Source organism: Ipomoea nil, unplaced genomic scaffold, assembly GCF_001879475.1.
Source record: "Ipomoea nil cultivar Tokyo-kokei standard unplaced genomic scaffold, Asagao_1.1 scaffold3169, whole genome shotgun sequence".
NCBI lineage: Eukaryota > Viridiplantae > Streptophyta > Magnoliopsida > Solanales > Convolvulaceae > Ipomoea > Ipomoea nil.
The window spans coordinates 1059021-1083131 of NW_017619597.1; the positions used below are offsets into that span (position 1 = coordinate 1059021).

The 24111-nt window shown below is 34.6% G+C and overlaps 3 protein-coding genes across 4 annotated transcripts; 2 read left to right on the forward strand and 1 right to left on the reverse strand.

The window, feature by feature from the left end:
• Positions 1 to 3725: 3725 nt before the first annotated feature.
• On the forward strand, positions 3726 to 6061 carry LOC109167564 (WEB family protein At5g16730, chloroplastic-like). 2 transcript variants are annotated; one of them, XM_019316596.1, is made up of 3 exons: positions 3726 to 3933; positions 4093 to 4225; positions 4694 to 6061. In XM_019316596.1, the coding sequence occupies exons 1-3, from the start codon at positions 3914 to 3916 to the stop codon at positions 5786 to 5788; spliced, it is 1248 nt and encodes a 415-aa protein (XP_019172141.1). In that variant the 5' UTR covers positions 3726 to 3913; the 3' UTR covers positions 5789 to 6061. The 2 variants fall into 2 exon arrangements, with proteins under 2 accessions (XP_019172141.1, XP_019172142.1); XM_019316597.1 differs by lacking the exon at positions 3726 to 3933 and adding an exon at positions 3939 to 3990.
• A 2425-nt stretch (positions 6062 to 8486) lies between these two features.
• On the reverse strand, positions 8487 to 10018 carry LOC109167731 (14-3-3-like protein 16R). Its single transcript, XM_019316844.1, has 4 exons — positions 9444 to 10018; positions 9169 to 9291; positions 8880 to 8996; positions 8487 to 8796 (listed from the first exon to the last, which is right to left on the reverse strand). The coding sequence occupies exons 1-4, from the start codon at positions 9921 to 9923 to the stop codon at positions 8746 to 8748; spliced, it is 771 nt and encodes a 256-aa protein (XP_019172389.1). The 5' UTR covers positions 9924 to 10018; the 3' UTR covers positions 8487 to 8745.
• A 9273-nt stretch (positions 10019 to 19291) lies between these two features.
• On the forward strand, positions 19292 to 22987 carry LOC109167635 (lanC-like protein GCL1). Its single transcript, XM_019316701.1, has 5 exons — positions 19292 to 19529; positions 19623 to 19813; positions 20765 to 20876; positions 21949 to 22419; positions 22500 to 22987. The coding sequence occupies exons 1-5, from the start codon at positions 19368 to 19370 to the stop codon at positions 22842 to 22844; spliced, it is 1281 nt and encodes a 426-aa protein (XP_019172246.1). The 5' UTR covers positions 19292 to 19367; the 3' UTR covers positions 22845 to 22987.
• Positions 22988 to 24111: the final 1124 nt, after the last annotated feature.

Here is a 24111-nt window from a genome sequence, read left to right on the forward strand (position 1 = left end):
TGCCTATTATCATATCCCTATTTTTAAAACCTTATCCGACCAAGAAACAACCATCATCAACTTGCACAAACGTCACCTTGTTGGTCAGCAATGTGAATGGTTGTGATTGATGTCAAATGGCATATTATGTTCTGGATGCTACCTCAAGGCTCTTATAGTCTATATATAAGATATCTAGAAATTGATAATAAATCATAATATGGTCCAACAATGATAAATATGAGTTTTTTTTTTTTTTTCAATTGGTGAGTATTAATATGTAACCATTTAATGCATTATGCATCATAATAAAAATATGGAGACAAAAAAAAAAGTAGCTTTGAAATACGGTGAACGACATTTCTAATGAGAATGAAAGATCTATAGAAAATCAAAATTTCCTTCAACGTAGTACGAAGAAATTGAAACATTCACAAAGGGACAAGGCGTGAAGGACATAGAAGTGGTGATAGAGACCAATTGTTATACTATGTATAAAGGTTTACCTTGCCTTGTGGCGAAGGAGTACGTCAACTCTCATCTGCGGCTTAGCGAGTAGTAATAGTCGATCAGTTTGTGATTGGCTTGGTACTTGGGGGCAATTTATATCGTGGACTAGGGTATATAGTGCATTGTGGACCCTAGTCCAATACACATAATTTGACTTCATAATATACAGAATTCATATTCATAATGCACATAATTCATGTTCATTATATCATGTTTATGTATATGTATAGTATGAACATAAATTGTGTGCATTATGAACATGAATTTTGTACATTATAAAATCAAATTATGTGTATTGGTCCACGATATAACGATTGGTACTTGGGCACCTTAGGCCAAATCTATCTTCTTTGTTTAATTTTTTTTTTTTAATGCTACTGACTCTATTACATTATAGTATTTGTTCAAACATACTTTCTCAACCTATTGAAGCACAAAAAGCCAACAATGCCTCCAGTGAGGGGCTTGATCTCATGACCTCTGTCATTACATGCCATCTGAGCACAAGGTATTTGGCTCTCCTTTGTTTATTTAGTACACTTGTAGCCGACTTACATTGTTTTAGGGGTCTTAGCCCTAAATACAATATCCTTTTGTACCTGTTACCTTATATTAAGAGTAAATACCTAAAATGATTCCTCAAGTATAGCTAAACTCACAAATTGATCATCGACTATCGATTTCAACCAATTAAGTCCTTAACTTTTCAATTTTGACTCAATTTCGTCCTCCGTTGAAATGGCCGTCTACTTACCGTTATATCCGAAGACAGGGAGGTAAATTCACAGATGTAATTGAGGCCAACCAGAAGCTCGGTAATGGCGACTTTGGTCTTCTCCTGGTTAGAAAAAAATAAGGTTTGAAGCAAGATAACGTTGGTCTTGGGCAACAGGTTTTGGTACTCGAAGCTCCTCGGAATTCGACCGGAAGAATTTATTCCGTGGTGGGTAGTCGAGTTCTTGGACAAGTGGCCCTGAGACGAAGGGTGGCGATGGGGGATTTTCCGACAGGTGGACCGTCGCGGAAGCGGAGAGGCTCCAAGGGAGCGTGGATTGGTAGGGGAGGGTGGAATTGTTGATTCTGAACATGATCTTGATCCTCAATAAGGTTGTGAAAATGGACCGGGCTAGTAATAATGTGATAGTGTCGAATGTTCTAAACCAAAGGGATTTCTCTTTGAGATATCTAATTTGTTATTTCCACCATTGAAGCTTTTGGTGGAGATCGATGGGCCTTTTTTCTCTGCCGGAGCTCTCGAGGTCCTTGGCTTGCAACGCCGCCGCCGCCTTCTTGAGGATATTCTCGGCGCCGGAAAGCTCATCCATTTGTTTGTGAAGCAGAGCAGTGGAGCTCACACACCGGTCCATTTTCTTGATTTTGGCCTCTATTTCATTCCACCCGAGAACCATGTTGTGGGGGTCCTTGCCAGAGTTAGCGAACTCGTTTAACAACCGGTCCAAGGACCGGAGCTTTGGGTCGTTGCATTTCCGGCGACGGGCAGTCAGGTTCTTGGACTAGCAGCCTTGAGACGAAGGGTGGTGGGGGGGATTTCCTGACGGGTGGACCGTCGCGGAAGCGGAGAGGCTCCGGGGGAGCGTGGATGGGTAGGGGAGGGAGGAATTGTTGATTCCGAACACGATCGTGTCGAGCTTTCCGACGTTGAGATATTTGATTTGTTGTTTCTGCGATTGAAGCTTTTGGTGGAGATCGATGAGTCTTTTTTCTCTGATGGATCTCTCGAGGTCCTCGGCCTGCGCCACCACTGCCGCCTTCTTGATGCTATTCTCGACGCCGGAAAGCTCGTTACAGTAAATATCTGTGAATTTACCTCTCTGTCCTCGGATATCTCGATAAGTAGACAACCATTTCAACGGAGAATGAAATTGGGTCAAAATTGGAAAGTTAAGAACTTAATTGGTTAAAATTAATAGTCGAGGACCAATTTGTAAATTTAGCTATAGTCAAAGGATTATTTTGGGTATTTACTCTTATATTAATCTAGTAGTTTTATGGTGGTTCGTTACATTAAAAACCATTAAAAAATATATATGATTTAGGGTAAATAATTAATGCTCGACACTATTAAAACCAATCAATCAAATACTGAAATCTATTTCCTTATGTGCATGGCCCTAATTAGGTATTGTGAACTTAAGATGTAGGGCACCATTTTTTTTTTTTTCCATCCAAATTAATTTGAGTTCACATCAAATTTTCTATTTTAAATTACCTTTTAAAGTGGTGGTATATTCAAGTCCGATTTTAGAATAACCTTTCAATTCAACATTTATGTACTTTTTTTTCTTCTTTTTTTTTTTTTTCACATGGTTTCCAATTGGTATGCTATTACATACATATAATTGTTGATAAACAATATTCACATAATCTCGATATGTAATAAACATTATTTGCTAATGTAGTCAATAATTAGCTTGGATTAATACATAGTAAAGGCAAAAATTTGTGTGAGACCATCTCACAAATTCTTATCCGTGAACCGGGTCGGGTCAAGATGAAATGTAATATAAAATCAAGAATAAAATGTTTATTACTTATATGAGAAAACATAATACTTTTACATTAAGTATTATATTTTTCTTTATACATGCGACATTACTTATAAGGGAAAATATAATACTTTTGATGAAAAAAATGATATTTTTACATTAAAAAAAAATAGTAATAACTCTAATTATATACAAAAAATCATTGTTTCTTTTTATTTATAGCAATACACAAATTGCCTTTTTGGGTGCATATAAATTTTCCAAATATTATAAAAGTTTGGATATATGGAACCTAATTAATAGAGTTAATTCTCTTTTTTGTCCTAATTTATAAGTTTCAGTTCACTTTTAGTTCTTTTTTATCAGAATATCATCATTTGGTCCTAGTATTATTGTGGCATGATCATTTTTGATCCTCCATCAACAAAAATCGTTGAATTGTCATTAAATATAAGGACATTTCAATCTTTTTTTTTTTTATACAAATAAGTTGACCCGCTATATATTTTTTATGTTTTTGAAATTGCATTGTATTTAACGAAATTTAAACTATTTTATTAATAGAAAACAAAAAATGATCATGTCACAATAATAATAGTAATTGACTGCTATCTATAAATCTAGGACTAAAAACGAAATTAACTGTAATTAATATTATATTTATAACACATTGGTATGGTTTAATGCATGTGGGGCCACACACAAAAAATTGCATCTAAATTTCCCATATCGGCCCCTATATTTTGGCGTTACGATGAGTGTTCTAAATGAGGAGAACCCCCGCCAACCTCGGACTTTGTCCAAACCCCAGGAGAGATCTTGATTCTTGTCAAACATAAACCACTCAAAAATCTGGGGCCTCTACGACCTGGAATTTTCCCAAGATTTTCAAGAACCCGGACCTCCCCCTAAACCCCATGTCTCCTTTCAAATCAAGGTAGGCAACTCTCTCGTTTTCCCGGTCAAAAATGTTCAAACATTGATCCTTAATTTTGTGAGTTTCTGGCTGGGTTGTTCTTTGTTTCATGCATGTTTGTTTGTATGATCTTATAATTGATGGAATTTGTGTGATCTTTTGGGTGGGTTTAATTTGCAGATCTGCAGGGAAGAAATGGCACCCATCAATCCTTTCTAGAACCAAGCTCTGCAGAGGGGATTCTTCCGCCATTGATTCAGACGCCCTCGTCTCTCTAGAACGGAAGCCTTCCAAGTCCCAGAATTCACCCCAGGTACCTATTTTCACAACATTCTCAGCTCATATATAGTTTGATGAAATTTTAGTTTAATGGTAAGGTAATATGGGCAAATTGAAGTATACCCTTCCGGTCGTTCTGTCTCAGCTAAAAGTTTAAGTTATTAGTTGGATTGCACATTCGAACCCATAATTTTTTTTTGAGCTCATATATAGTTTGATCAAATTTTAGTTTAATGGTAATGTAAGATGGGCAAATTGAAGTATGCCCTTCCCTTCGTTCTGTCTCAGCTAAAAGTTTAAGCTAGTAGTTGAATTGCACATTCGAACCCATAACTTTTTTTTGCATTGGGTATTTGGGTTGACTCTGATATCAAATTGGAATAAGAGTTTTGATGATAATTAAATTGAAATATGTGTTCTGTCGTTCGACTAAAAGGCTAAGCTGATAGTTATGTAAACATTTTCTTCGATTCTCATCATGGCTATGTTTGATTGAATGTAGAATCGGAGTGGTAGAGTGCTGGAAATGCCAGAAACGGAAATTGGGGAGCTGGAAGAGGAAATAAGGGTGTTAAGAGAGCAATTAGGGTGTGCAGAGGGGGAAAGAAAGCGAGCTGTTGATGAGCTTTGGGAGATGAGGCAATCAGTAGAAGAGGTTAATTACTTGAACGAAATGTTGTATAGTACCCGCCAAGAATTGAACGCCAAAGACAGGAACAGCGAGTGTTTAAAATCGGAGCTCGAGAAGGCGAAGCAGGTTGTGGAGATGTTGAGAGCGGCGATGGATAATGCAGAAGAAGCAGCCCGGGATTCGGTGAGTGATCACCGGATGAGAATCCAGGAGCTGGAAGATGAATTGGAGAAGCGGAAGCTGTCGGAGTCCAAGATTCGTGTCTCGCTTGAGCAGACCAATCGAGAAATGGCTGGGCTTTACGAGAAGATTAAGTCGATGGAGGAGGAGAATTCGAGGTCCTGCAATGGGGAAACTGAAGCCTGGGAAAAGATTAAGGAGTTGACAGACGAAGTATCCCGTCTCAAGAACGAACTAAAGATGGCAACCGAAGCAGAAGAGAAGAGCAGAAAGGCGATGGATACTTTAGCCTCGGCCCTAAAAGAAGTAGCCGAAGAAGCCACCGAGGCTAAGGAGAATGTGAAACTCAAACTCGGGGCAACTCAAATCGAACTGGATCAAGTCAAGAAGGAAAACGCGGAGCTAAAAGAGAGAGTAGCCGAGATAGAGGATAAGACCAAGAAGGATTTGGAAGAGGCAAAGAAGGAAGTAGAGATACACAAAAATGCAGCAGAGCGAGTGAGATTAGAAGCCGAGGAGACCCTTTTGGCATGGAACGGGAAAGAGATGGGGTTCGTGAGCTGCATAAAACAAGCCGAGGAAGAAAGGGTTAGACTGAGAGACATATTGAAGCAGGCGATTAGCGAAGCCAACGCTGCCAAAGCAGCAGCCAATATGGCCATAAACGAGAACTCTAAACTCAAAGACGCCATCGCGGATAAGGAGGACGCCCTCCATTTCCTTGCACAGGAGAATCAACGTCTCAAGACCAACAAAGTTTCGCCAGAACGCCAGAAAACTTCATAGTATGTTGCCCAGATTATTGAAACCCAGAATCATATCATCAACCATTCAACATTTTCTTTCTGCCACCATTCAATATCATCAGCAAATCAAATTTTTGGTGAGTGATTCAGATAGCTGGAGACCATACCTTGTTAGCATATATTGAGAAACAGCTTCAATAGGAAAACATTTGGTCATATGTGTGTGTGTGTGTGTATGTGTGTGTTATACAGCTTTAAAGTTAATATCAGTCTTCAAATTCCATAACAACATTATAATACAGATATTTGTTGCCTATAAAATATGCCCTTTTGTAGTCACTTTAAATAGTTGACTTGGGAGCAATCGACTTCACCAGAAATTATATAAGTTTAAGGTAGATTATTTTTGGGGTTAATTGCACTTTTAGTCTCTAAGTTATAGCGTACTCGTAATTTTTAATTTTTAATTATCATGAGTTGCAATTTCTGCCCTAATCAGTCACACAAAATGGCTATTTGTTTCCTGCACCTCATTATAATTAGAGACTAAATTTACACTTAGTTTATAACTTAAAACAAAAAATGTAAAATTATCTCTTTTTTTTTTTTTAAAGATCACTTAATGTTTTCTCATCAATTAAATTTCTCATAAAATATATCAATTAAATTCTAATTTATTTCAAACATTTGTTTTGCTTTAAAAAATTAAATTTCAATATACCCATTTACCCGACGTAGTTAGTTCGTCGCCTGACTTAAAGATCATGGCTTGAGACAACAGTACGAGGGTTTGTATTGAATCCCTTATGCACACATAAAGACTAAAAAACACTTAGACTTGTTATTAATTGTTATATATTTAATATGTTAATTGATTGTATATACTTTATGGATTCATAATATAAAGAAAAAGTTATCGTGGACTTTGATTATTAACAACAGTTTGTGTCCTCAAACTTGCCTCATAAGGTGAATCTCCAATTCCAATGAATCCCCACATCGCGCATTGACAAGTATTTGAGAGGATATAACTTGCCTTAAAAGGTTGAATCTCCAATTCCAATGGCTTCTCACACCATGTCTTGACAAGAGTATTTGAGAGGATATAAATCACGGTAATTCAGTGGTCACAATGAATCTATTCACTTTAGACATAATCTCCACATTACTGCAGTCAATTTTTAAACCTTAGTCTCTTGTCAGAAATATTTCCTACTAAACTAGTGAGTTAAACGCGTGATATAGTGTCAGCCAAACTTGCCTGGTAGGCTCGTAGCCTTTTAACATCTCTTTAAAATTTCGCTGGAAGGAAGTCAGTATTAAATCATTGAGAAAAGAAGCTTGTAAAATACGAAAGAATAATGAATACATGAGAAGAATGAGATTGCAACTATTGGATTACACGCTCTACAGTCTGCTCTAATTCTCACTCATTTAGTTAGCTTAATACTATCCCACTAAAGATTACACGCATATATATATATATATATATATATATATATATATATATATATATATATACACTTTTTTTTATGCCACTTAAGTTAAAAAGAAAAGAAAGATGGACGGACAAACCAAGTTTTAAATATTTAAGTAAAAATCCAAGTGCAGGCTTTACTATGAATAATATCCTTTTTTTTTCTAGCTAACAACTAGCATTGGGACACCCATTTGAATCATTTGATCTTTTTATCAAACAGTATTCCAGTTGTGTGCATTTGGTTGAATAGCCAAAAATTGGAATATTTTGACATGACACAGCCTGCGACGTACGTGAACAGATATATCTAATAAATAAACAAATTGTTGTTTATTATAAGTTGAGCAATTTGAAGATTTGAAACGCCACCGGATCGGATGGATACCAACTTGGATCGTCCCAACAATAATAAATAATTGTATAAGTATAGATACCGGATGCAAAAGTCGTCGCTATCACGCCGAATCCTTCAATGCAACTATGATCTGTTACGCACGTCCTTTGTAACTATCACCATTCACTCTATTTTATCCACGCCAACTTTGGTGTTCAAATTTTAGGACAACTAATACTAAGGTCGGTCCATTAATTTATTATCAAACGAAGCTTCCAATACAACTGCCGACAAAATAGCTAGCTAGGGTGTTTTAGAAATAAGCATGACACCTAGTGTCCTAGAAATAAAGGATAATCACTACACCACAAGATCAGACCAGCCATTTTGAAAAAGTTGTACCCCTTAACTAACCAAAAAAGTGTTTCTTATTACTATTCAACCCAACTGTAAAGTTAAAGAAAAGAGGAACAAAAAAGTGCATATTGCCTGCCTGCTTGCTTTCCAACTTTATTTGGTCAAGAAGATGAAGAATGCATTTATTGTACGAGTTAAAATAACAGGTGGTCTGGTCTACCTCCTGTTTTAACCTTTTCCAGTAAAAGATCATTTGTTGATGTCGGAAAAGGGGGAAACAACAAATACCAACTACTAATTTGAATAAAGCAATAGTCAATGATCTAAAACATTTAACCTGTTCAAAGTTCAAAATTTCAAACTAAGGCAAGATTATGCAATACAGCCAGGACAATGAAGCCCTTAAACATTGAGGTGGGGGGGTGGAGAAACTTCCAACTTTATGAGAAAAGTAAATAGTCAACTCTAATCACCTACCAAAGAAGTTTTAATACGCAATGTGGTCTTCTAACCAAACTAATGGGATACTAATTTCAATCTATGTCATGCAATTAATTCAAGAGGTAATTGGCGAAATTAAGGCAAGATATAATAACATCTTAATGCATCATTCCTTTGAGGAAAAGGAAAGCATCCAAATGACGAAACCAAAGTTTAAAAAAATACAAGGAACCAAGGCCCAGAAACATCAAATAACAAGAAACAGTGTTCCTTCAAATATTGCAAATCATTGGAAAACCTAGCACTAGAAAGCAGGATGTCAACCTGGCAGCAAAGCTATAACAAGGCACTTCGAATCCTCCCTAGGTTAGGAACTTCACTGACTTTACTCATTGTCTGGCTTTGATGCTTCCTTGATCTCATCAGCTCCATCATCCTGACCAAGAAGACAGCAGATATATAGAATTAACAAAATAGGCATAGATAAATTGTATTAGCAACAAGGAATGAATGCACTACCTGCATGTCTGATGTCCACAGAGTGAGGTTATCACGAAGAAGCTGCATAATCAGAGTGCTATCCTTGTAGGATTCCTCTCCCAGGGTGTCCAGCTCGGCAATTGCCTCATCAAAGGCCTGTACATAATATGAAAGTAACAAATGAAAAGAATTCGAAACACTGCCATAGGTGAACACAAAGAGACATATTACAATGCACCTCAAGCTTGAGACTACAGATATATTTGTTTTTCCTTTGGGATTTGCATATAAACAATCGATTAAAGGAAGAAAGTTTGATAAATTTTACCTGCTTGGCGAGATTGCAAGCACGGTCGGGGGAATTCAAGATCTCATAGTAAAATACAGAGAAGTTGAGAGCGAGGCCAAGACGAATCGGATGTGTAGGAGCAAGTTCCCCATTGGCAATTTCCTATTCAGACAGGATATTCAGTACACGATCCAGATTTCAAATCGAGACTATACAGCACACCATTTGCATAAATTTATAACGTTACAGAAATAAAATTTTACTAAAAGAAAATAGAGATAAAATTATAAACGCTTGCTCTACGAGAAACGAACCTGAGCAGACTTGTAAGCGGAGAGAGTGTTCTCGGCGGCCTCTTTTCTCTCGGCTCCGGTTTTGAACTCAGCCAAGTAGCGGTGGTAGTCACCTTTCATTTTCAAATAGAAGACCTTCGAATCTCCGGAGGTAGCGGCGCCGATGAGCTTGGAGTCGAGGAGCTTGAGGATGCCGTTGCAGATCGAGGTCAGCTCTGACTCGATCTTAGATCTGTATTCCTTGATGGAGGCCACGTGGTCCTCGTTGCCGCGGCTCTCCTCCTTCTGCTCAATGGACGAGATGATGCGCCACGAGGCACGGCGAGCGCCGATCACGTTCTTGTACGCAACCGACAGAAGGTTGCGCTCCTCCACAGTGAGCTCCTCGGCGCCCTCCGCGGCGGCCACCACCTTCTCCATAAACTCCACCATCTCCTCGTACCTTTCCGCCTGCTCCGCAAGCTTCGCCATGTAGACGTTCTCCTCACGTGCAGACGCCATTGATGCCTGTGTTTGTCTGTGAGATAGAGCTCTTACTCTTTCAGGGGGAAGAGAGAGAGAGAGACTCAACTTGCAGGATTTTGATTTTCCTGCCTTGACTCCTCGAGCTCCATTTTAGAGAGAGATGCGAGCGAAATGGAATTTGGGCTTTAGGCCCATTCCCAGAGGTGGGTGAGGCTAGGAACAGGTACTTGGGCCGGGCTTCCATTAATTTGTGACGACATTTAAATTTAAATCTATTCTTAATTGTAAATATATGCTAGTACTCATACCGCAAATTATGCCGTGGAAACGTGTTCACCATGCTTTGTGAACACGTTTTAAAACGGTGTTATTTTTAGGGAAAAAAATAAAATTTAGTTAATATGATGTTAACAGCGTTTTGCATTTTATGTTCAAATTATGAATTTACATTTATTAAATTATGAATTTTCTGTTATGAGATTATGAATTTACAAGTATGTAATTATTAATTTTCTGTAAATTCATAATCTCATAACATAAAATTCATAATCTTATAACAGAAAATTTATAATTTCATAACAGAAAATTCATAATCTCATAAAAGAAAAACATTTATTAAATTATAAATTTTCTGTTATGAGATTATGAATTTACAGTTATGTAATTATGAATTTCTGTAAATTAATAATCTCATAACAGAAAATTCATAATCTCATAAAAGAAAATTCATAATTTCATAACTGCACATTCATAAATACATGCTTGTACATTCATAATTTATGAGTGTTGAAGAAGCTTGCATGAAGAAGAAATGAAACCACAAAATGTGAAAATGAAGAAGAAAAGTCGCGCTGTTAATTAAAAAAAAAAAAAAAAAAAAAAAAAAAAAAAGTAAAGAAGAAGAAGAAGAAGGATGTGTATGGTGAACACGGTTCCATGACATAACGATTGTGGAAATGCTATGCCAAGTACTGTTGTGGTCCAAATTGTTTAGCATCTATTCTCAACTCTCCTCCCAAGCCCATTAATCCATTATCTTTACAATGGGGTCTGAGAATGAAATCCTCATTCTGCTTAATTTTTTGCACCAGTAATCAATCCATCATAGTTTGGTAAAAGCTAGGTTTAATTATAATTTGCCTTTAGATCTGATCAAAACAATATATCAGTATAACATGGAGGTTTGAACTAATGAACTAAGCTCGTGCTAACACACAAGTATGTTGCCTGAACCGAGGTTGCACTATACATATATAATCAATTGTCAAAAGAAGTTAAAAGGTCATTCAGAGAAAGATCAATAACACATATGCTCAATTACCCTTGTCCACCTAAAAAGAAAAAAGCTTTGTAAAAGCTCTTCAAACCAAATTAATGGAATAAAAACATTTGAAACTCTATACATTATCGAGTGATACAAACACTTGACTTTAGATTATGGAACCCATGTTATATATCTTGACATCATGGTTACCAAAATTGTGTCTAGACGGCGCCCGGCCGCGTCGAGAAATGCCGAAATCGGCCTCCTCTGCGGCTGGGCACCTAGGCGACCGAATCCCGATTTTTGTTTTTTTGACGAATAACCCCCTAAAAATAAAAATAAAAAAATCGGGCACCTAGGCGCCCTAGGTGTTAGGCCTGGGTGTCGAGCGTATTTTTCAACACTGCTTGACGTTAATTTGTAGTTTTGGTTTGCATATCAGGCTGGTCTGTCTTGGATGCTAACAGACCACATGAACCAATTACTTCATCCTGCCCTGGTCTCATCCAATCATGAATAAGCTTGAGGACCACATACATTGATGTTAACAAGCAATAATAATATTGTTGTTACTGTTGTTGTGTGGGAAGTGTTTAAATATGTATGTGTACAAGAGTTTGAAATTTTGCACGTGACTAAATTCAAAGTTATATTATTAAGTATAGGTAGATTTATTACAAAACACCCTCCACCTATTATGCATTGTTAGGCATGCATCCATTCAAAAATAATTCTTTTCATAAGTTTTGAAGAATGTTACACAACCTTTTGAGATTAGAACATTTTTCGAAAGGTTAAAAAATTTACATAATTTGAAGAATGAAAATTATCATTATATAAATACGAAGGTCATATGTATAACGATTGTTTTATTACTAATAACTTAGCATAGTACCAGTGGCGGAGCCACATGAAAGGTGCAGACTCTGTTCGTTTATAAATCAAGCTCTAAATTTTGTTTGTTAATATTTGTTTATCTTAATAAACGAACATAAACGAACGCTTATCGAATACGAACACGAACACGAGTAGTTTGCCGAAAGCTCTGTTCACTAATACCCCTAGATAGTATCTCAAACTATATTGTATATACTTTTTTGAACTTATCGCTCCGAACAATACAATAACTTTAGTATTTTCTTACCCTCATTTTGTTATATCAATACTCTCATTTATGGTGGCCCCAAGCATTAGTATTTAGACATTTCAGCAAAACAAGGCACTAGGCAGGCAGGCTGCCGTCCACTTATTGGTGGACAAAAATAGGAGTTTTCCAACACTGCTACGCACTCCATTATTATGCTTAAATTCTATCATTATTTTTGGTTTAGGTTACTGTAGGTATCTGTATCAACTATAAGGGCCGTTTGGTTCACGGAATGTCAGATTACCTTAGGGAATGTTAGATTGCTGGAAATGTTAGATTACTGGGAATGTTAGATTCCTGTGTTTGGTTAAAATTGAGGTATGTAATATAATCATGTTTGGTTTAGGGTTATCTTTTATACACATTATAATATCCTTAACATATTTTCATATATTTTAATAAATTTAAAAATTAAAATAAATAAATAAGATAACGGTATCATATATAATTACATGATTTTAAAATATTAACTCTAAAATTTTGAACTTGAGAAACAAAATTATTTTATATGCTAACATAACATAATAAAAATTAAAAAATATATAATTACAAAAATAATTATATATATATAATAAACTAACATAACCAAAGTTATCTTACATTACCTAAGATTTTGAAGGGAATCACATTCCCTTCAAAATCCTATGTGGAGGGAATGTGACATTCCTTGGGAATGTTACATTCCCTAAGATAATATGAACCAAACACTGTTATGTGAACTTTGAAATGTCACATTCCCTTGGTTATGTAATATAATCATGTTGTTAAAAGCATAACAACATCATTTGAGATTCTAAATATGTATGGTGTTTTTATTTTATTTTATTTTATTATTATTATTATTATAAGTTGAGACGACAAGACACACATGAATGTATTCAGGCACGTACATGCACATTCGCTAGCTAGCTAATTGGACCTACTAATCATTCATGTCCTCCGCGTTAGGCTTAGATTATCCCTATGAAGTATAGTGTTTTGTTCAATTTAATCATTTTACTTTAATTTTGTTCATATTAATTCCTATACTTTAAAAATTGAAATAATTAAAGACAATAGGTTATGTGAGTAAATATTTATGTATTTATTTTGGACATATTAATGCAATATATTGGTGGTAAAAATAATTAATTTTAAATATTTATAAAATAATATATGAGTTGGCATGTAAGTATGATGACGTGGCAGAGATAGTATCAGTGCCACATAAGCTATTGTCCTTAATTGTTTCACTTTTTAAAGTACAAGGACTAAATTGAACAAAATTAAGGTAGAAGGACTAAATTGAACAAAATACTATAGTACAGGGGCATCATAGGTACTTTAACCGCCAATTTTAAATTGGCAAGATAATGTGAATTAGCCACATCATTATTTTCTTCTTTTTTTTTTTTAATTGAAAGGGGTTTGCAAATTTACAAACCCCTGAAAAGCTGTCGCGGCATCTTTTGTACTTTTTTTTTAAATTTTGTTTTCTTTACTTTCTAATATTTTAATGTAATTAATAATGTTATTTTATTATGTTGAGCTCACTTTTAAAAGTTGATTAGATTTGTAAGGATGTAGTGTGAATGGTAGATGATTTGCAAATGAGATGATGTGGAAGTGGGACCCATTTTTTAGAGTGTGAGAGATTTGAAGGGATAATGTTAGCCTTACGTAACACAGTTATTAAGGTTTTTTTTTTTTTTTTTTTTTTTGACAACAACACAGTTAAAGGTCTTGTTTAATAACATAGTTAGCTTATCAATCAATTTTGATTTATTTGACCATTATTAGTTGTTTGACTTAGTTAAACAATTAATATGAATGTTTAATTAATTAACTTTTTGTAACAGTTTATTGCTCCAAAATGCTAAAATTTAAAAAGCAGTTCAAATTTTTTCCTCAGTTTTTTAAGAAAGTCATTTTGCATATAATCAGCTATCAGCTAACAGTTAATTTACAAAATATTTTTTATCATCATCTAATGTTATTAACTAGTCAAACCTAATAACCTAATCAGCTAATAATTATTTACCAAACACCCCAAATGTTAGTAATCCACTATTTCACATTACATTAACTCCCCATCAAGCTATAAAGAATATATAATTGGCCAATTGCTCAAGTTCATATCGTTAATTAATAAATAAAAATAAACACACTAATTAATATTATATATATGTAATTCGAAGCATGTATGCGCCTATGACTCTATGAGAGCTTTAATTAATTAGGTAAATGCCCATGTGTTTTGAGAGTGCATTTTATTATAGTGTATATGGGACTTAATTTTTTATTTTATTTTTTTTTAAATACTCATTCTTCTATACAAGGTAGTATACTTTCTCAAATATTTTTAGTCCAAAGAATCTAAACCCCACCACTGAGGTTCAAACCTATAGTCATCCATTCAGAATGATAACCAGAATGTCATCACACTACATGGTATATGGGACTTAATTAATTAACCTTGCAGTTGTTAAAACATATTGTTCAATAAAATCTTCAATACACAAGATTCTGTCGGATCGGAGGTCAAGAGGTCAGAATATTGAAGAGTGCTAATTAAGGATATCTTTGAGGTGAAGTTTGGCTTCTATAACACTAGCCAAGGAGCACATGCCAAAATTTTCACTGACGAGGAGCATGTGACACTCGCCTACATGTCTATTAGGTTGGTCACGCTATATGTTGGTGTTGAAGAGACTCATATGATTGTGATAGTTGAGAAGACGATTCACATTTTGCTTGTTCATCCTGGTAAGGTCCACTTCCTAATCTGACCAATCAAGGGCACGGTTGAGGTAAAAGAAAAAAAAAATCAATAATTATCATATACGTTCCATATATTTCCACACTTCTATTAAAATTTTTTTTACAATAATGTCAAAAAGTCATCATATTTATTATTATGAAATAAAAATTACAGGATTAAAAACTTTTTTCTAAATAAAATGATAACTATTTACAAAAATATTATTTTATTTTAATTTATTTTTAATAGTAAGAACAAATGTAAAATGTGTTTTTGGTTGTGATAAAATTTTCGCTATTAAATTATTGAACTTAATATTGCATGTCTTATAAAAAAAATAATAATTAAATTATTCATGTGAAAGTCAAATCAAAACAAGGTAGCAGTATTGTAGATTATATTCTGTCGTTACATTCCGTGATGTAACGGAAAATGATCACTTCCGATTAAGAGAAAGAAAACAAAAGAAAAAATTTCAAAAAAAAAAAAAAAAAACAAACAAAAAAACATAAGAAAAAAAAAAAAAAAGTTAGGGCTTATCGGTGTGACACCATCTTTCAAAAAAATATCTGTGTGACCCCACAATAACAAATTATTAGATTCCGCACATAGAAAATGTGATTCCCCGTATAGGTGTATCGTGAAATAGACAAAGTAAAGCTAGCAAGGTAACTTTTTTTTTTTCTTTTAAATAAAGAGAAAAAATTATAGTAAGTATTTGAAGATACACACTATATTAATTTTTATTATTTTGTGTAATACCGTATAAATTATACAAGAAAAATGAATCACACTAAGAATATCCGGTGTAATACCGATGGCAGAGCCAATAATGTTCATTATATTGGCCGTGAGGGGTGGGGGAGGTAATTTTTATAGATCAAAATTATGGCTATAGTTTAAGAAAAATATGAGCATTAAAAAGAAAAAAAGAATTGCTTTTTTTTTTTTGTGATATTTAATTTAAGTTATTAAATAAAAGGGAAAATAATTAAGTTCTTCTTCTCAAAAAAAAAAAAAAAAAAAAAAAAAGGGAAAATGGCATATTTGGTTCGGGAGTTACACTCATATCGACAACTCAGTCCCTCAGTTATAATTGTATTCATTTTTTATCTTTCAGTTATGAGTGAAGTGGCGTATTTGATCCCTGACATAAGATTTATGTCTACTCTTAACAGAAAATCCAAAAACCATCTATGGGCCTCTATTATTATAGGGGTAAAATAGAAAATTCACATCTTATTATCATTCTTATATTAAAATCACTTTCACAACATTATTTCTCACTTTAGAACCTCATATTTCAAGTTTTTTATTTTTTTTTTAAACTCCAAAAATATTTCAAGTGTTTGGTAAAGTTAATTGTTAAATAAGCTGATAAGTGTATGAAATATTATGAATTTAAATAATGAATGGTAGATTGTGTCATTTTATAAGTTAAATAAGATTTTTTTAAAGAATTAAAATATAATAACTTATTTTAAAACATTACTTAAAACAACATTTCAAACTAAATTATTATTTTAAACTCTTCATATTTTATCTAACAAAACTTATAAATTTATAATTTTATGATTTAAAATAAATTATAAACTGTAAAATACTCACTACCAAACAAACCCTACTGACTAACTAATCACTAAATATGTCTTAAAAATTCAAGTGTCTAAGTCCAACAATTTTGACAGATAAGTGTGTGATTGTGTTTTCACGGTTGAATGACTGAAATGACCACACACGCCTTCATCCGCCAAACCAATTCCACGATTCATATAATCCTATTAGAACGACGATGTATTATATTCATTCTCAAACTTTTGTTCTTATATTCATCCTTCCTAGTGTATCATAACGGTATATTGTAAAAAAAAAATGATATTTGTAATTTGTGAATTATGGAGTGTTTAGAAAATAACTTATGAATTAAATTTTAATTTATTTGTCAAATCTTAATTTGATGAAGTTAAAAACTTAAAATAAATGTTTTGTAAATATCTTTTTAGCTGAGCTTATTGATGTTATTAAATTAAATATATTAAAAAAAAACATATTGTTTCATTTGTTCAAAACACAAAGTTACCCCCTCCACATTGATATATATATATATATATATATATATATATATATATATATATATATATATATATATATATACAACGGTAAAATTTATAGCTGGTAGTGAATGTGTAACTTTACCTCTTTCTTTCGTCACATTTTTCGAAAGGCATGATGCTGGACTTGACACTTCAAACATCCACCAAACAATATTTTTAATCACCCCGTGTTAGATTTGGCCCTTGAGTGGCATTTGCCCAACAATATATATATATATATATATATATATATATATATATATATATACACACACACACACACACATACATACACACACATATGATGATGATGATGATGATAATAATAATAATACTATTATTATTATTATTATTATTATTATTATTATTATTATTATACATAACAAAAATATATATAAGGATAAAGTAGGTATTATTAAATATAAATAATAAAATGATTTGTTGAATGAAGGAATAAAATCATCTTTTAAAATTCTATTATATTCTCATTTTATTTCGTGAACCAAACATAATGTTAATATAATAATTAATGGAATAACCAAAGTTAACACAATTATGAACAAATACGGCAATCGTTATGCTGTGCATCCGTATGCACCATGCGACGTCGTTTTATTAAAAACGCGCGTCTCCCTTTTAAAAAAATTTAGGTTCGATTTCCAGCAACAACATTATATTGTTCATTTATTATGGAATTTTAGTTCATAGATTATGGAATTATAGTTCATTGATTATGAAATTATAGTTCATCGATTCTGAAATTTTAGTTTATAGATTATGGAATTTTAGTTCATTCATTCTGAAATTTTTAGTTCATAGATTAGATTATGGAATTATAGTTCATCGATTATGGAATTATAGTTCATCGATTATGGAATTTTAGTTCATATGTTGTTGCTGGGAATCGAACCTGATTTTTTTTTTTTAAGGAGAGACGCGCGTTTTATTAAAACGACGTCGTTTTTGCATCCGTATGCACCATGCATGGTGCATACGGATGCACAACATAATTTGCCCAAATACGGTATCATAACAGAGTCAGTAGTACTAAAAAAACATTAACACAATTATAAAACTTGAGACATGCCAAGCACCTTGTGCTCAGATGGTATGTAGTGACCTCTCCCATGTGGGAAGTCATGAGATCGAGCCTCAGTGGAGGCGTTGTTGACTCTTTGTGCTTCATTAGGTTGAGAAAGTATATTTGAACAGATATTACAATGTAATAGAGTCAGTAGCATTCAAAAAAAAAAATAAAACTTGAGACATATCTTCGTGTGAATTAGCATTCAAAAAAAAAAATAAAACTTGAGACATATCTTCGTGTGAATTTCTCATTTGAAAATGTAATATACATATCAGTATGTAATAACTTGATAAGGTAATTTCTCATTTGAAAATGTAATATACATATCAGTATGTAATAACTTGATAAGGTACGGAAGAGACAGAGAACATAATCCTTATCATTTTTTTTTTCAAATTTATATTAAACGGACACGACATATATGATTGAATTATTTATATCAGATGTAACATGATCTACTTGACATTATTTCACATCAATCAAAGGTTTTACACAGTAATTGACATAACTAACAGCATCCCTAATAGTTATAGTTTTTGAAAAATTTCTGTAGGGTAATTATAAAAAAGAAGATAGGAGGGAAGAGAAAAAAAGAAAAAAATAACAAAATAAATTTGAAAAAAAAAAATCATTTTAACACGTTTAGCGGGCGCGCTGCACGCAAGCAATATTTACACATGGTGAGACCCACTTTATGGACTAAAAATCAGCTCATTACTGAGAGAGCTAATTCTTCTTTCTTCTCCCCATTTCCATCTCAAAAATTTACCAAAAAACTACTATTAAAAAGAAGTTGGTCAATAATTATAACATTTTTTTTAAATATTACTGCTTTTATTATGATCTCTTGTTTAAGAGAACTACAAAAGTATCATTGAGTTAGGAGCTACTTAGTTAATAATTGAAACATAGTCTACTGCTAATAGTATTTGGGTCCCTAGTATTTGAGCATCGCGAATCCACCAAAGAGACAGTGGATAACGTGGCATGTGCGCAATGCATCAGCGTTATCACGCCTCTCCTCTGTGCAACCGTATCATCACACATAGTTCATGCGCTCCATTATAAATACCGCTGCCCCATCTTTCCCAGCGGATCAGGTAGCCATTGAAATCTGCGAGAAAAGGAAATATCTCAAAGGAGAGAAAAATGTCATCTTCAATAGTCCACTTAGCTTCGCCGGAAAGTAACGGCACTAACCATGAAGACGGGAACGATTCCGGCTTCCGTACAGTACTCGATCCGACGGCTCCTAGCTTTATTCTACCAGCTGAGACCTTTCTCCAGGCCGCCGTATCTCTCAAAGACCAGGTGAGTCACACTGCCTGAAATTCGAGTGGCGATATTTGGGATCGGAATCGTTCCGTGGCGGTTAACGACGAAATCGGATTTTGTTGGTGTTAGGTCGTAGACATGACGTGGAAAGCACGCGGTGGCAGTGCGGTTACTCATATGGACCCGACTGTTTACACGGGTCTGCTGGGGACGGCCTACACCTGCCTCCGCTCGTTTCAGGCCACCGGAAACCGCCAAGACCTGCGCTTGTGCGCCGATATTGTTGACACCTGCGCTTCCGCCGCACCGGCCACCATCAGGTCCCATAAACTACTTGCTTTAATTATTTTTTGGTTGCTTACCTTGCTTCTAGTTCACGGCTTTTTCTCAGTAATTATTTTCAGTTTTTTCGAGTTACAATGGTTTAAACATGGTATACTGATCAAATTTTAGATTTAAAAATGGTAATAAAAAAAAAGGGCCTTAGCTTCGGAATTTATGAATAGTGCTTGGAATGTGCGATGCTTTAAATCCTGATAATATATGATGAAGATGCGCGTGAAGCAATTAGTTTATGACTCTTACCTTTGACTTTGATTGATTATATATTACTTGGTAGTTATTAATTTTCTCCATAAAAGGCTAAATTTTCTCGTCACTTTGGTCCGACAGATAGTGGATGGGTAAATAACAGTGACTCTAGCTATTAATCTGTGTTTATAGGTTTTCATCATTTCTTGAAGAACAGTTTGGGGTTGCAACTAATTAACTAATGAATATATAGATGAGTGCTAATTTTTTTTTTTTTTTAGAGATGGACAGATAGTTGTGAGTGTTTAAGATGATGTTAGGTGAGCCTTTAGCTAAATAAATAATCAATTCTTGAAAGTGGAAACCCAATTGGGAAGACAAAATTTACTTCATCTGGGAAAGAAGACAAGTTGCTTTAATCAAATGGGTATCGTGACACACCAAAGATTCGTATTAAGAGCTGGAGCACATTGATTAGAAAGGATGGGAATAGTTTACCGAGTATGTTAGTAACTGAAGGAATTATTATCAGTTTAATAATTGAACTCGAGGAGATGGGAGATTAAGGAGAAGTGATTTTTAGGAATATCTTTGGTGGGGCCTGTATATCTCATATAAGCATAAGAAACGTGGTGTAAACTCATAGTTACTCCATATTTTTTTAATAATGCATTTGAAATTCTCGAGCACATAAAATATCCATGGAGTTTTATAGTACTTGTTTTCCTGCTGGGGACCAGGCACATAACTTTTCTGTGTGGTAGAGGAGGACTCTATGCACTCGGTGCAGTTGCTGCCAACTACTGTGGGGACCAGCAGAAGCGAGACTCTTATTTGGACTATTTTTTTGAGGTACTGACTATGCTAGTTCTATCCAAGTTCCCTGAACATCTCTCCATATCTTAATTGACCCAAATTTTTGATGTGTTGTGATATTGTTTTGAAGTAATTGATGTATTATACCAAGAACATGTTATGAAATGGGGACTTTTTGCAGTAGATCTAACCAACCTTTTACCTTAACTTCCAGTGGTTTCTTATTTCTCATTTTTGGATAAGTAGTTAATGCTAAGTGTTTATTTAATTTTGTATGGTGGCCCATAATACATCTTGCAATATCTACCAACTTTTTTTTTTTTGGTTATAGAGTTTGTTAAGACTTGAGATCCATGCATGTTTCATGTTCTTGCTGCACAAAGTTAGATCTTAGATCTGTGGATCACCTAAATCAATACAAGCAACTTAATACAAGTGGGATAACTTATGCAGGATGTTGTCTGTCTAGATATGAAATACTGTAATTTGGCAAATAAGTACTTGTATTTTTAGTGGACCTGGCTTTTCTTTCATCATCTAGCAGAATACCGAAGAAGGCAATTGCCAGAAAAGGAACAATTTGACACGTTGTAGGCCATAAGAAGATTTTTTTGGTGGTCAATAAGTGTAACAAACTAAAAGTGGTTTCTTCTCACTCTTCCACAGCCATTATTGGCCTGAGGGTGGAGCTAGGTAACATGCATATCATTGATGACCACAAGGAGCTAAACCAACCTAGGTTGTCATAGCTGACTAGCTCAAACTAAGAAGACCAATAGGTTGTTCCTGTTGGGAGCTGAACTTGTAACCTTGTGATTACCAAGTTAGCCTGACCAACTTGGTTGGGTTTGTCCCATGATGCAGTTGATGTCTGACAATTTTTTTGCTTGATCTAGTAGCCTGCATTATTTCAGGAAATCTATGATATCTACTTTTATTTGGAAAAAGTTATATTAAACCTCCTGAATTGGCTAGCATAGGTGAAACTACATTCAAGACTACTGTAACAATTAAGTAGCAAATGTTAATTGGAATTTGTGAGAAAGCATAAATTTGGGAAACAACTTTTATGGTTCAATGTATAGGTAAAAGTTGCTGTAATTTGCAGGTGGCACAGGAAAAGGCCCTGCCTGTTGGTCCTGAGGAGGGGGGATTTGGAATGTCATATGATCTCCTTTATGGAAGAGCAGGTTTTCTGTGGGCTGCTCTTTTCATAAAGCAGCACCTGGGATCCGAGGCAGTGCCAAACGAAACTCTGATGCCGGTTGTTGAAGCCATACTAGAAGGAGGCCGAGCTGGGTCGTCTGATAATTCAATGTGTCCACTGATGTACAGATGGCACGGCACAAGGTACTGGGGTGCAGCTCATGGGCTTGCTGGTATATTGAACGTTTTACTGCATTTCCCACTATCTGAAGATGGCGTGGAGGACGTGAAGGGGACGTTGAGGTACATGATGAACAACAGGTTCCCACACAGTGGTAATTACCCAGTGAGCGAGGGAAACCCGAGGGACAAGCTGGTGCAATGGTGTCACGGTGCAACTGGCATTGGCATCACTCTCTGCAAAGCATCCCAGGTTTGTAATAAGTTTTGATGATGAAATGTAGGTGTGTTTGGTGGCATATATGGTTTTGATTCTTCTCTGGTGCCATCCAGGTATTTCCAAACGATAGGGAATTTCGCGATGCTGCAATAGAAGCAGGGGAAGTAGTGTGGAAGAGCGGGCTGGTGAAGAAGGTGGGACTGGCAGATGGCACTGCTGGGAACGCTTACGCATCCCTTTCCCTGTATCGGCTTACTGGTGAGAGCATATACCAAGAAAGAGCAAGAGCGTTCGGGAGCTTCCTGTACCATAATGCTGGGGACATCATGGCTGGATCACAAGGCGACGGAGCAGCAGATCATGCCTACTCCCTCTTCCAAGGACTAGCCGGCGTGGCTTGCTTGTGGTTCGATTTGATCGCCCCACACAATTCCAGGTTTCCTGGCTACGAAATTTAAACTCTAAAGCCAAAACATAATCCTATAGTTATGGTTATGTCTGTCTCTCTGTCTGTCTGTAAAACTAAAATTTAAAACGCCATCACTTCTCTTGTATATATATTGTCTGCTTTTAATGATTATAACAATGATTACTCCAACTACTCCCAAAACTTGTTGTTATCCTCAACAGACTCTTAACTCTCTGTTCTATCCAAACGGGGCTTTATGCTACTGGCGTTGGATTACGACGCATCAGTTTCAGACATTGCCTGCAAAGCGTGGCACCTGTTTTGATAATTTCCTTTGCCGAATATTATGCCATAATTACAACACTCTGTTTTCAGATCACCAATTTTATTTTTCGTTTTAAAAATTTTAATTTTGCCGTAGTTTTTCAATCAAAATGGCATGCGTGTGACCCACGCCAAGATGCTTCAAAGCAACTGGGATTGATACGTGCATTCTGCAACTCAAATATTAACTCAACACTTTAATCCCTGAATAGTTAAAATTATGTAATTAATATGGTGATTATCTTAGTAAAAATTAAATTTATTTTAATAATTTTAAATAAAGTAAAAAAAAAAATCATTTCTACCAATCTTATATTACAAAATTTTAATATTTAAACAAAACATTCAAGATAGTTTAATAAACTTGTCGTAGAAGTGGTCTAAAAATCAATATTTGTCATGAGTCATAAATGACGGGACCGGTGATTTATTGCACGTATTGAAAATTTATTACATCAACTTGTTATCATTATTAATGCACAGTCCAAAGTTTAGAAAGAGAAGTTCCATACGTACATGCAACGAAGTGCGCAAGTGGAATCTCTGACGAACGTCGCATTAATGAATATAAGCTAAGCCTCTCACCAATTCCCTGTTTGGGACGACGTTTCTTTCAGATTTTGAGAATTTTGAGGTTGTGGTGGCATGGCTTTTGTCCTCACACACCATTATAGAATTTTGTTCCAATTTGCTTTTCCCCATCTTCATCTCCATCTTCCCTGTCCCACCCCATTTTAATCCTCCGATTCATTATGGGGTGTTTGGTAAATAGTTGTTAGCTGATTGTATAAGTGATTTGATTAGTTAATAATATTAGCTGATTGTAAAAAAATGTTCGTTATAACTGTATAGGTAATTACATGCAAAATGACTTTCTCAAAAAATTTATTAAAAAATTACTTTGAATAGCTTTTTAAAATTTAACATTTTGAAGCAATAAGATGTTACAAAAATTTAATTAATCAACACATATATTAACTGTTTAATCAAGT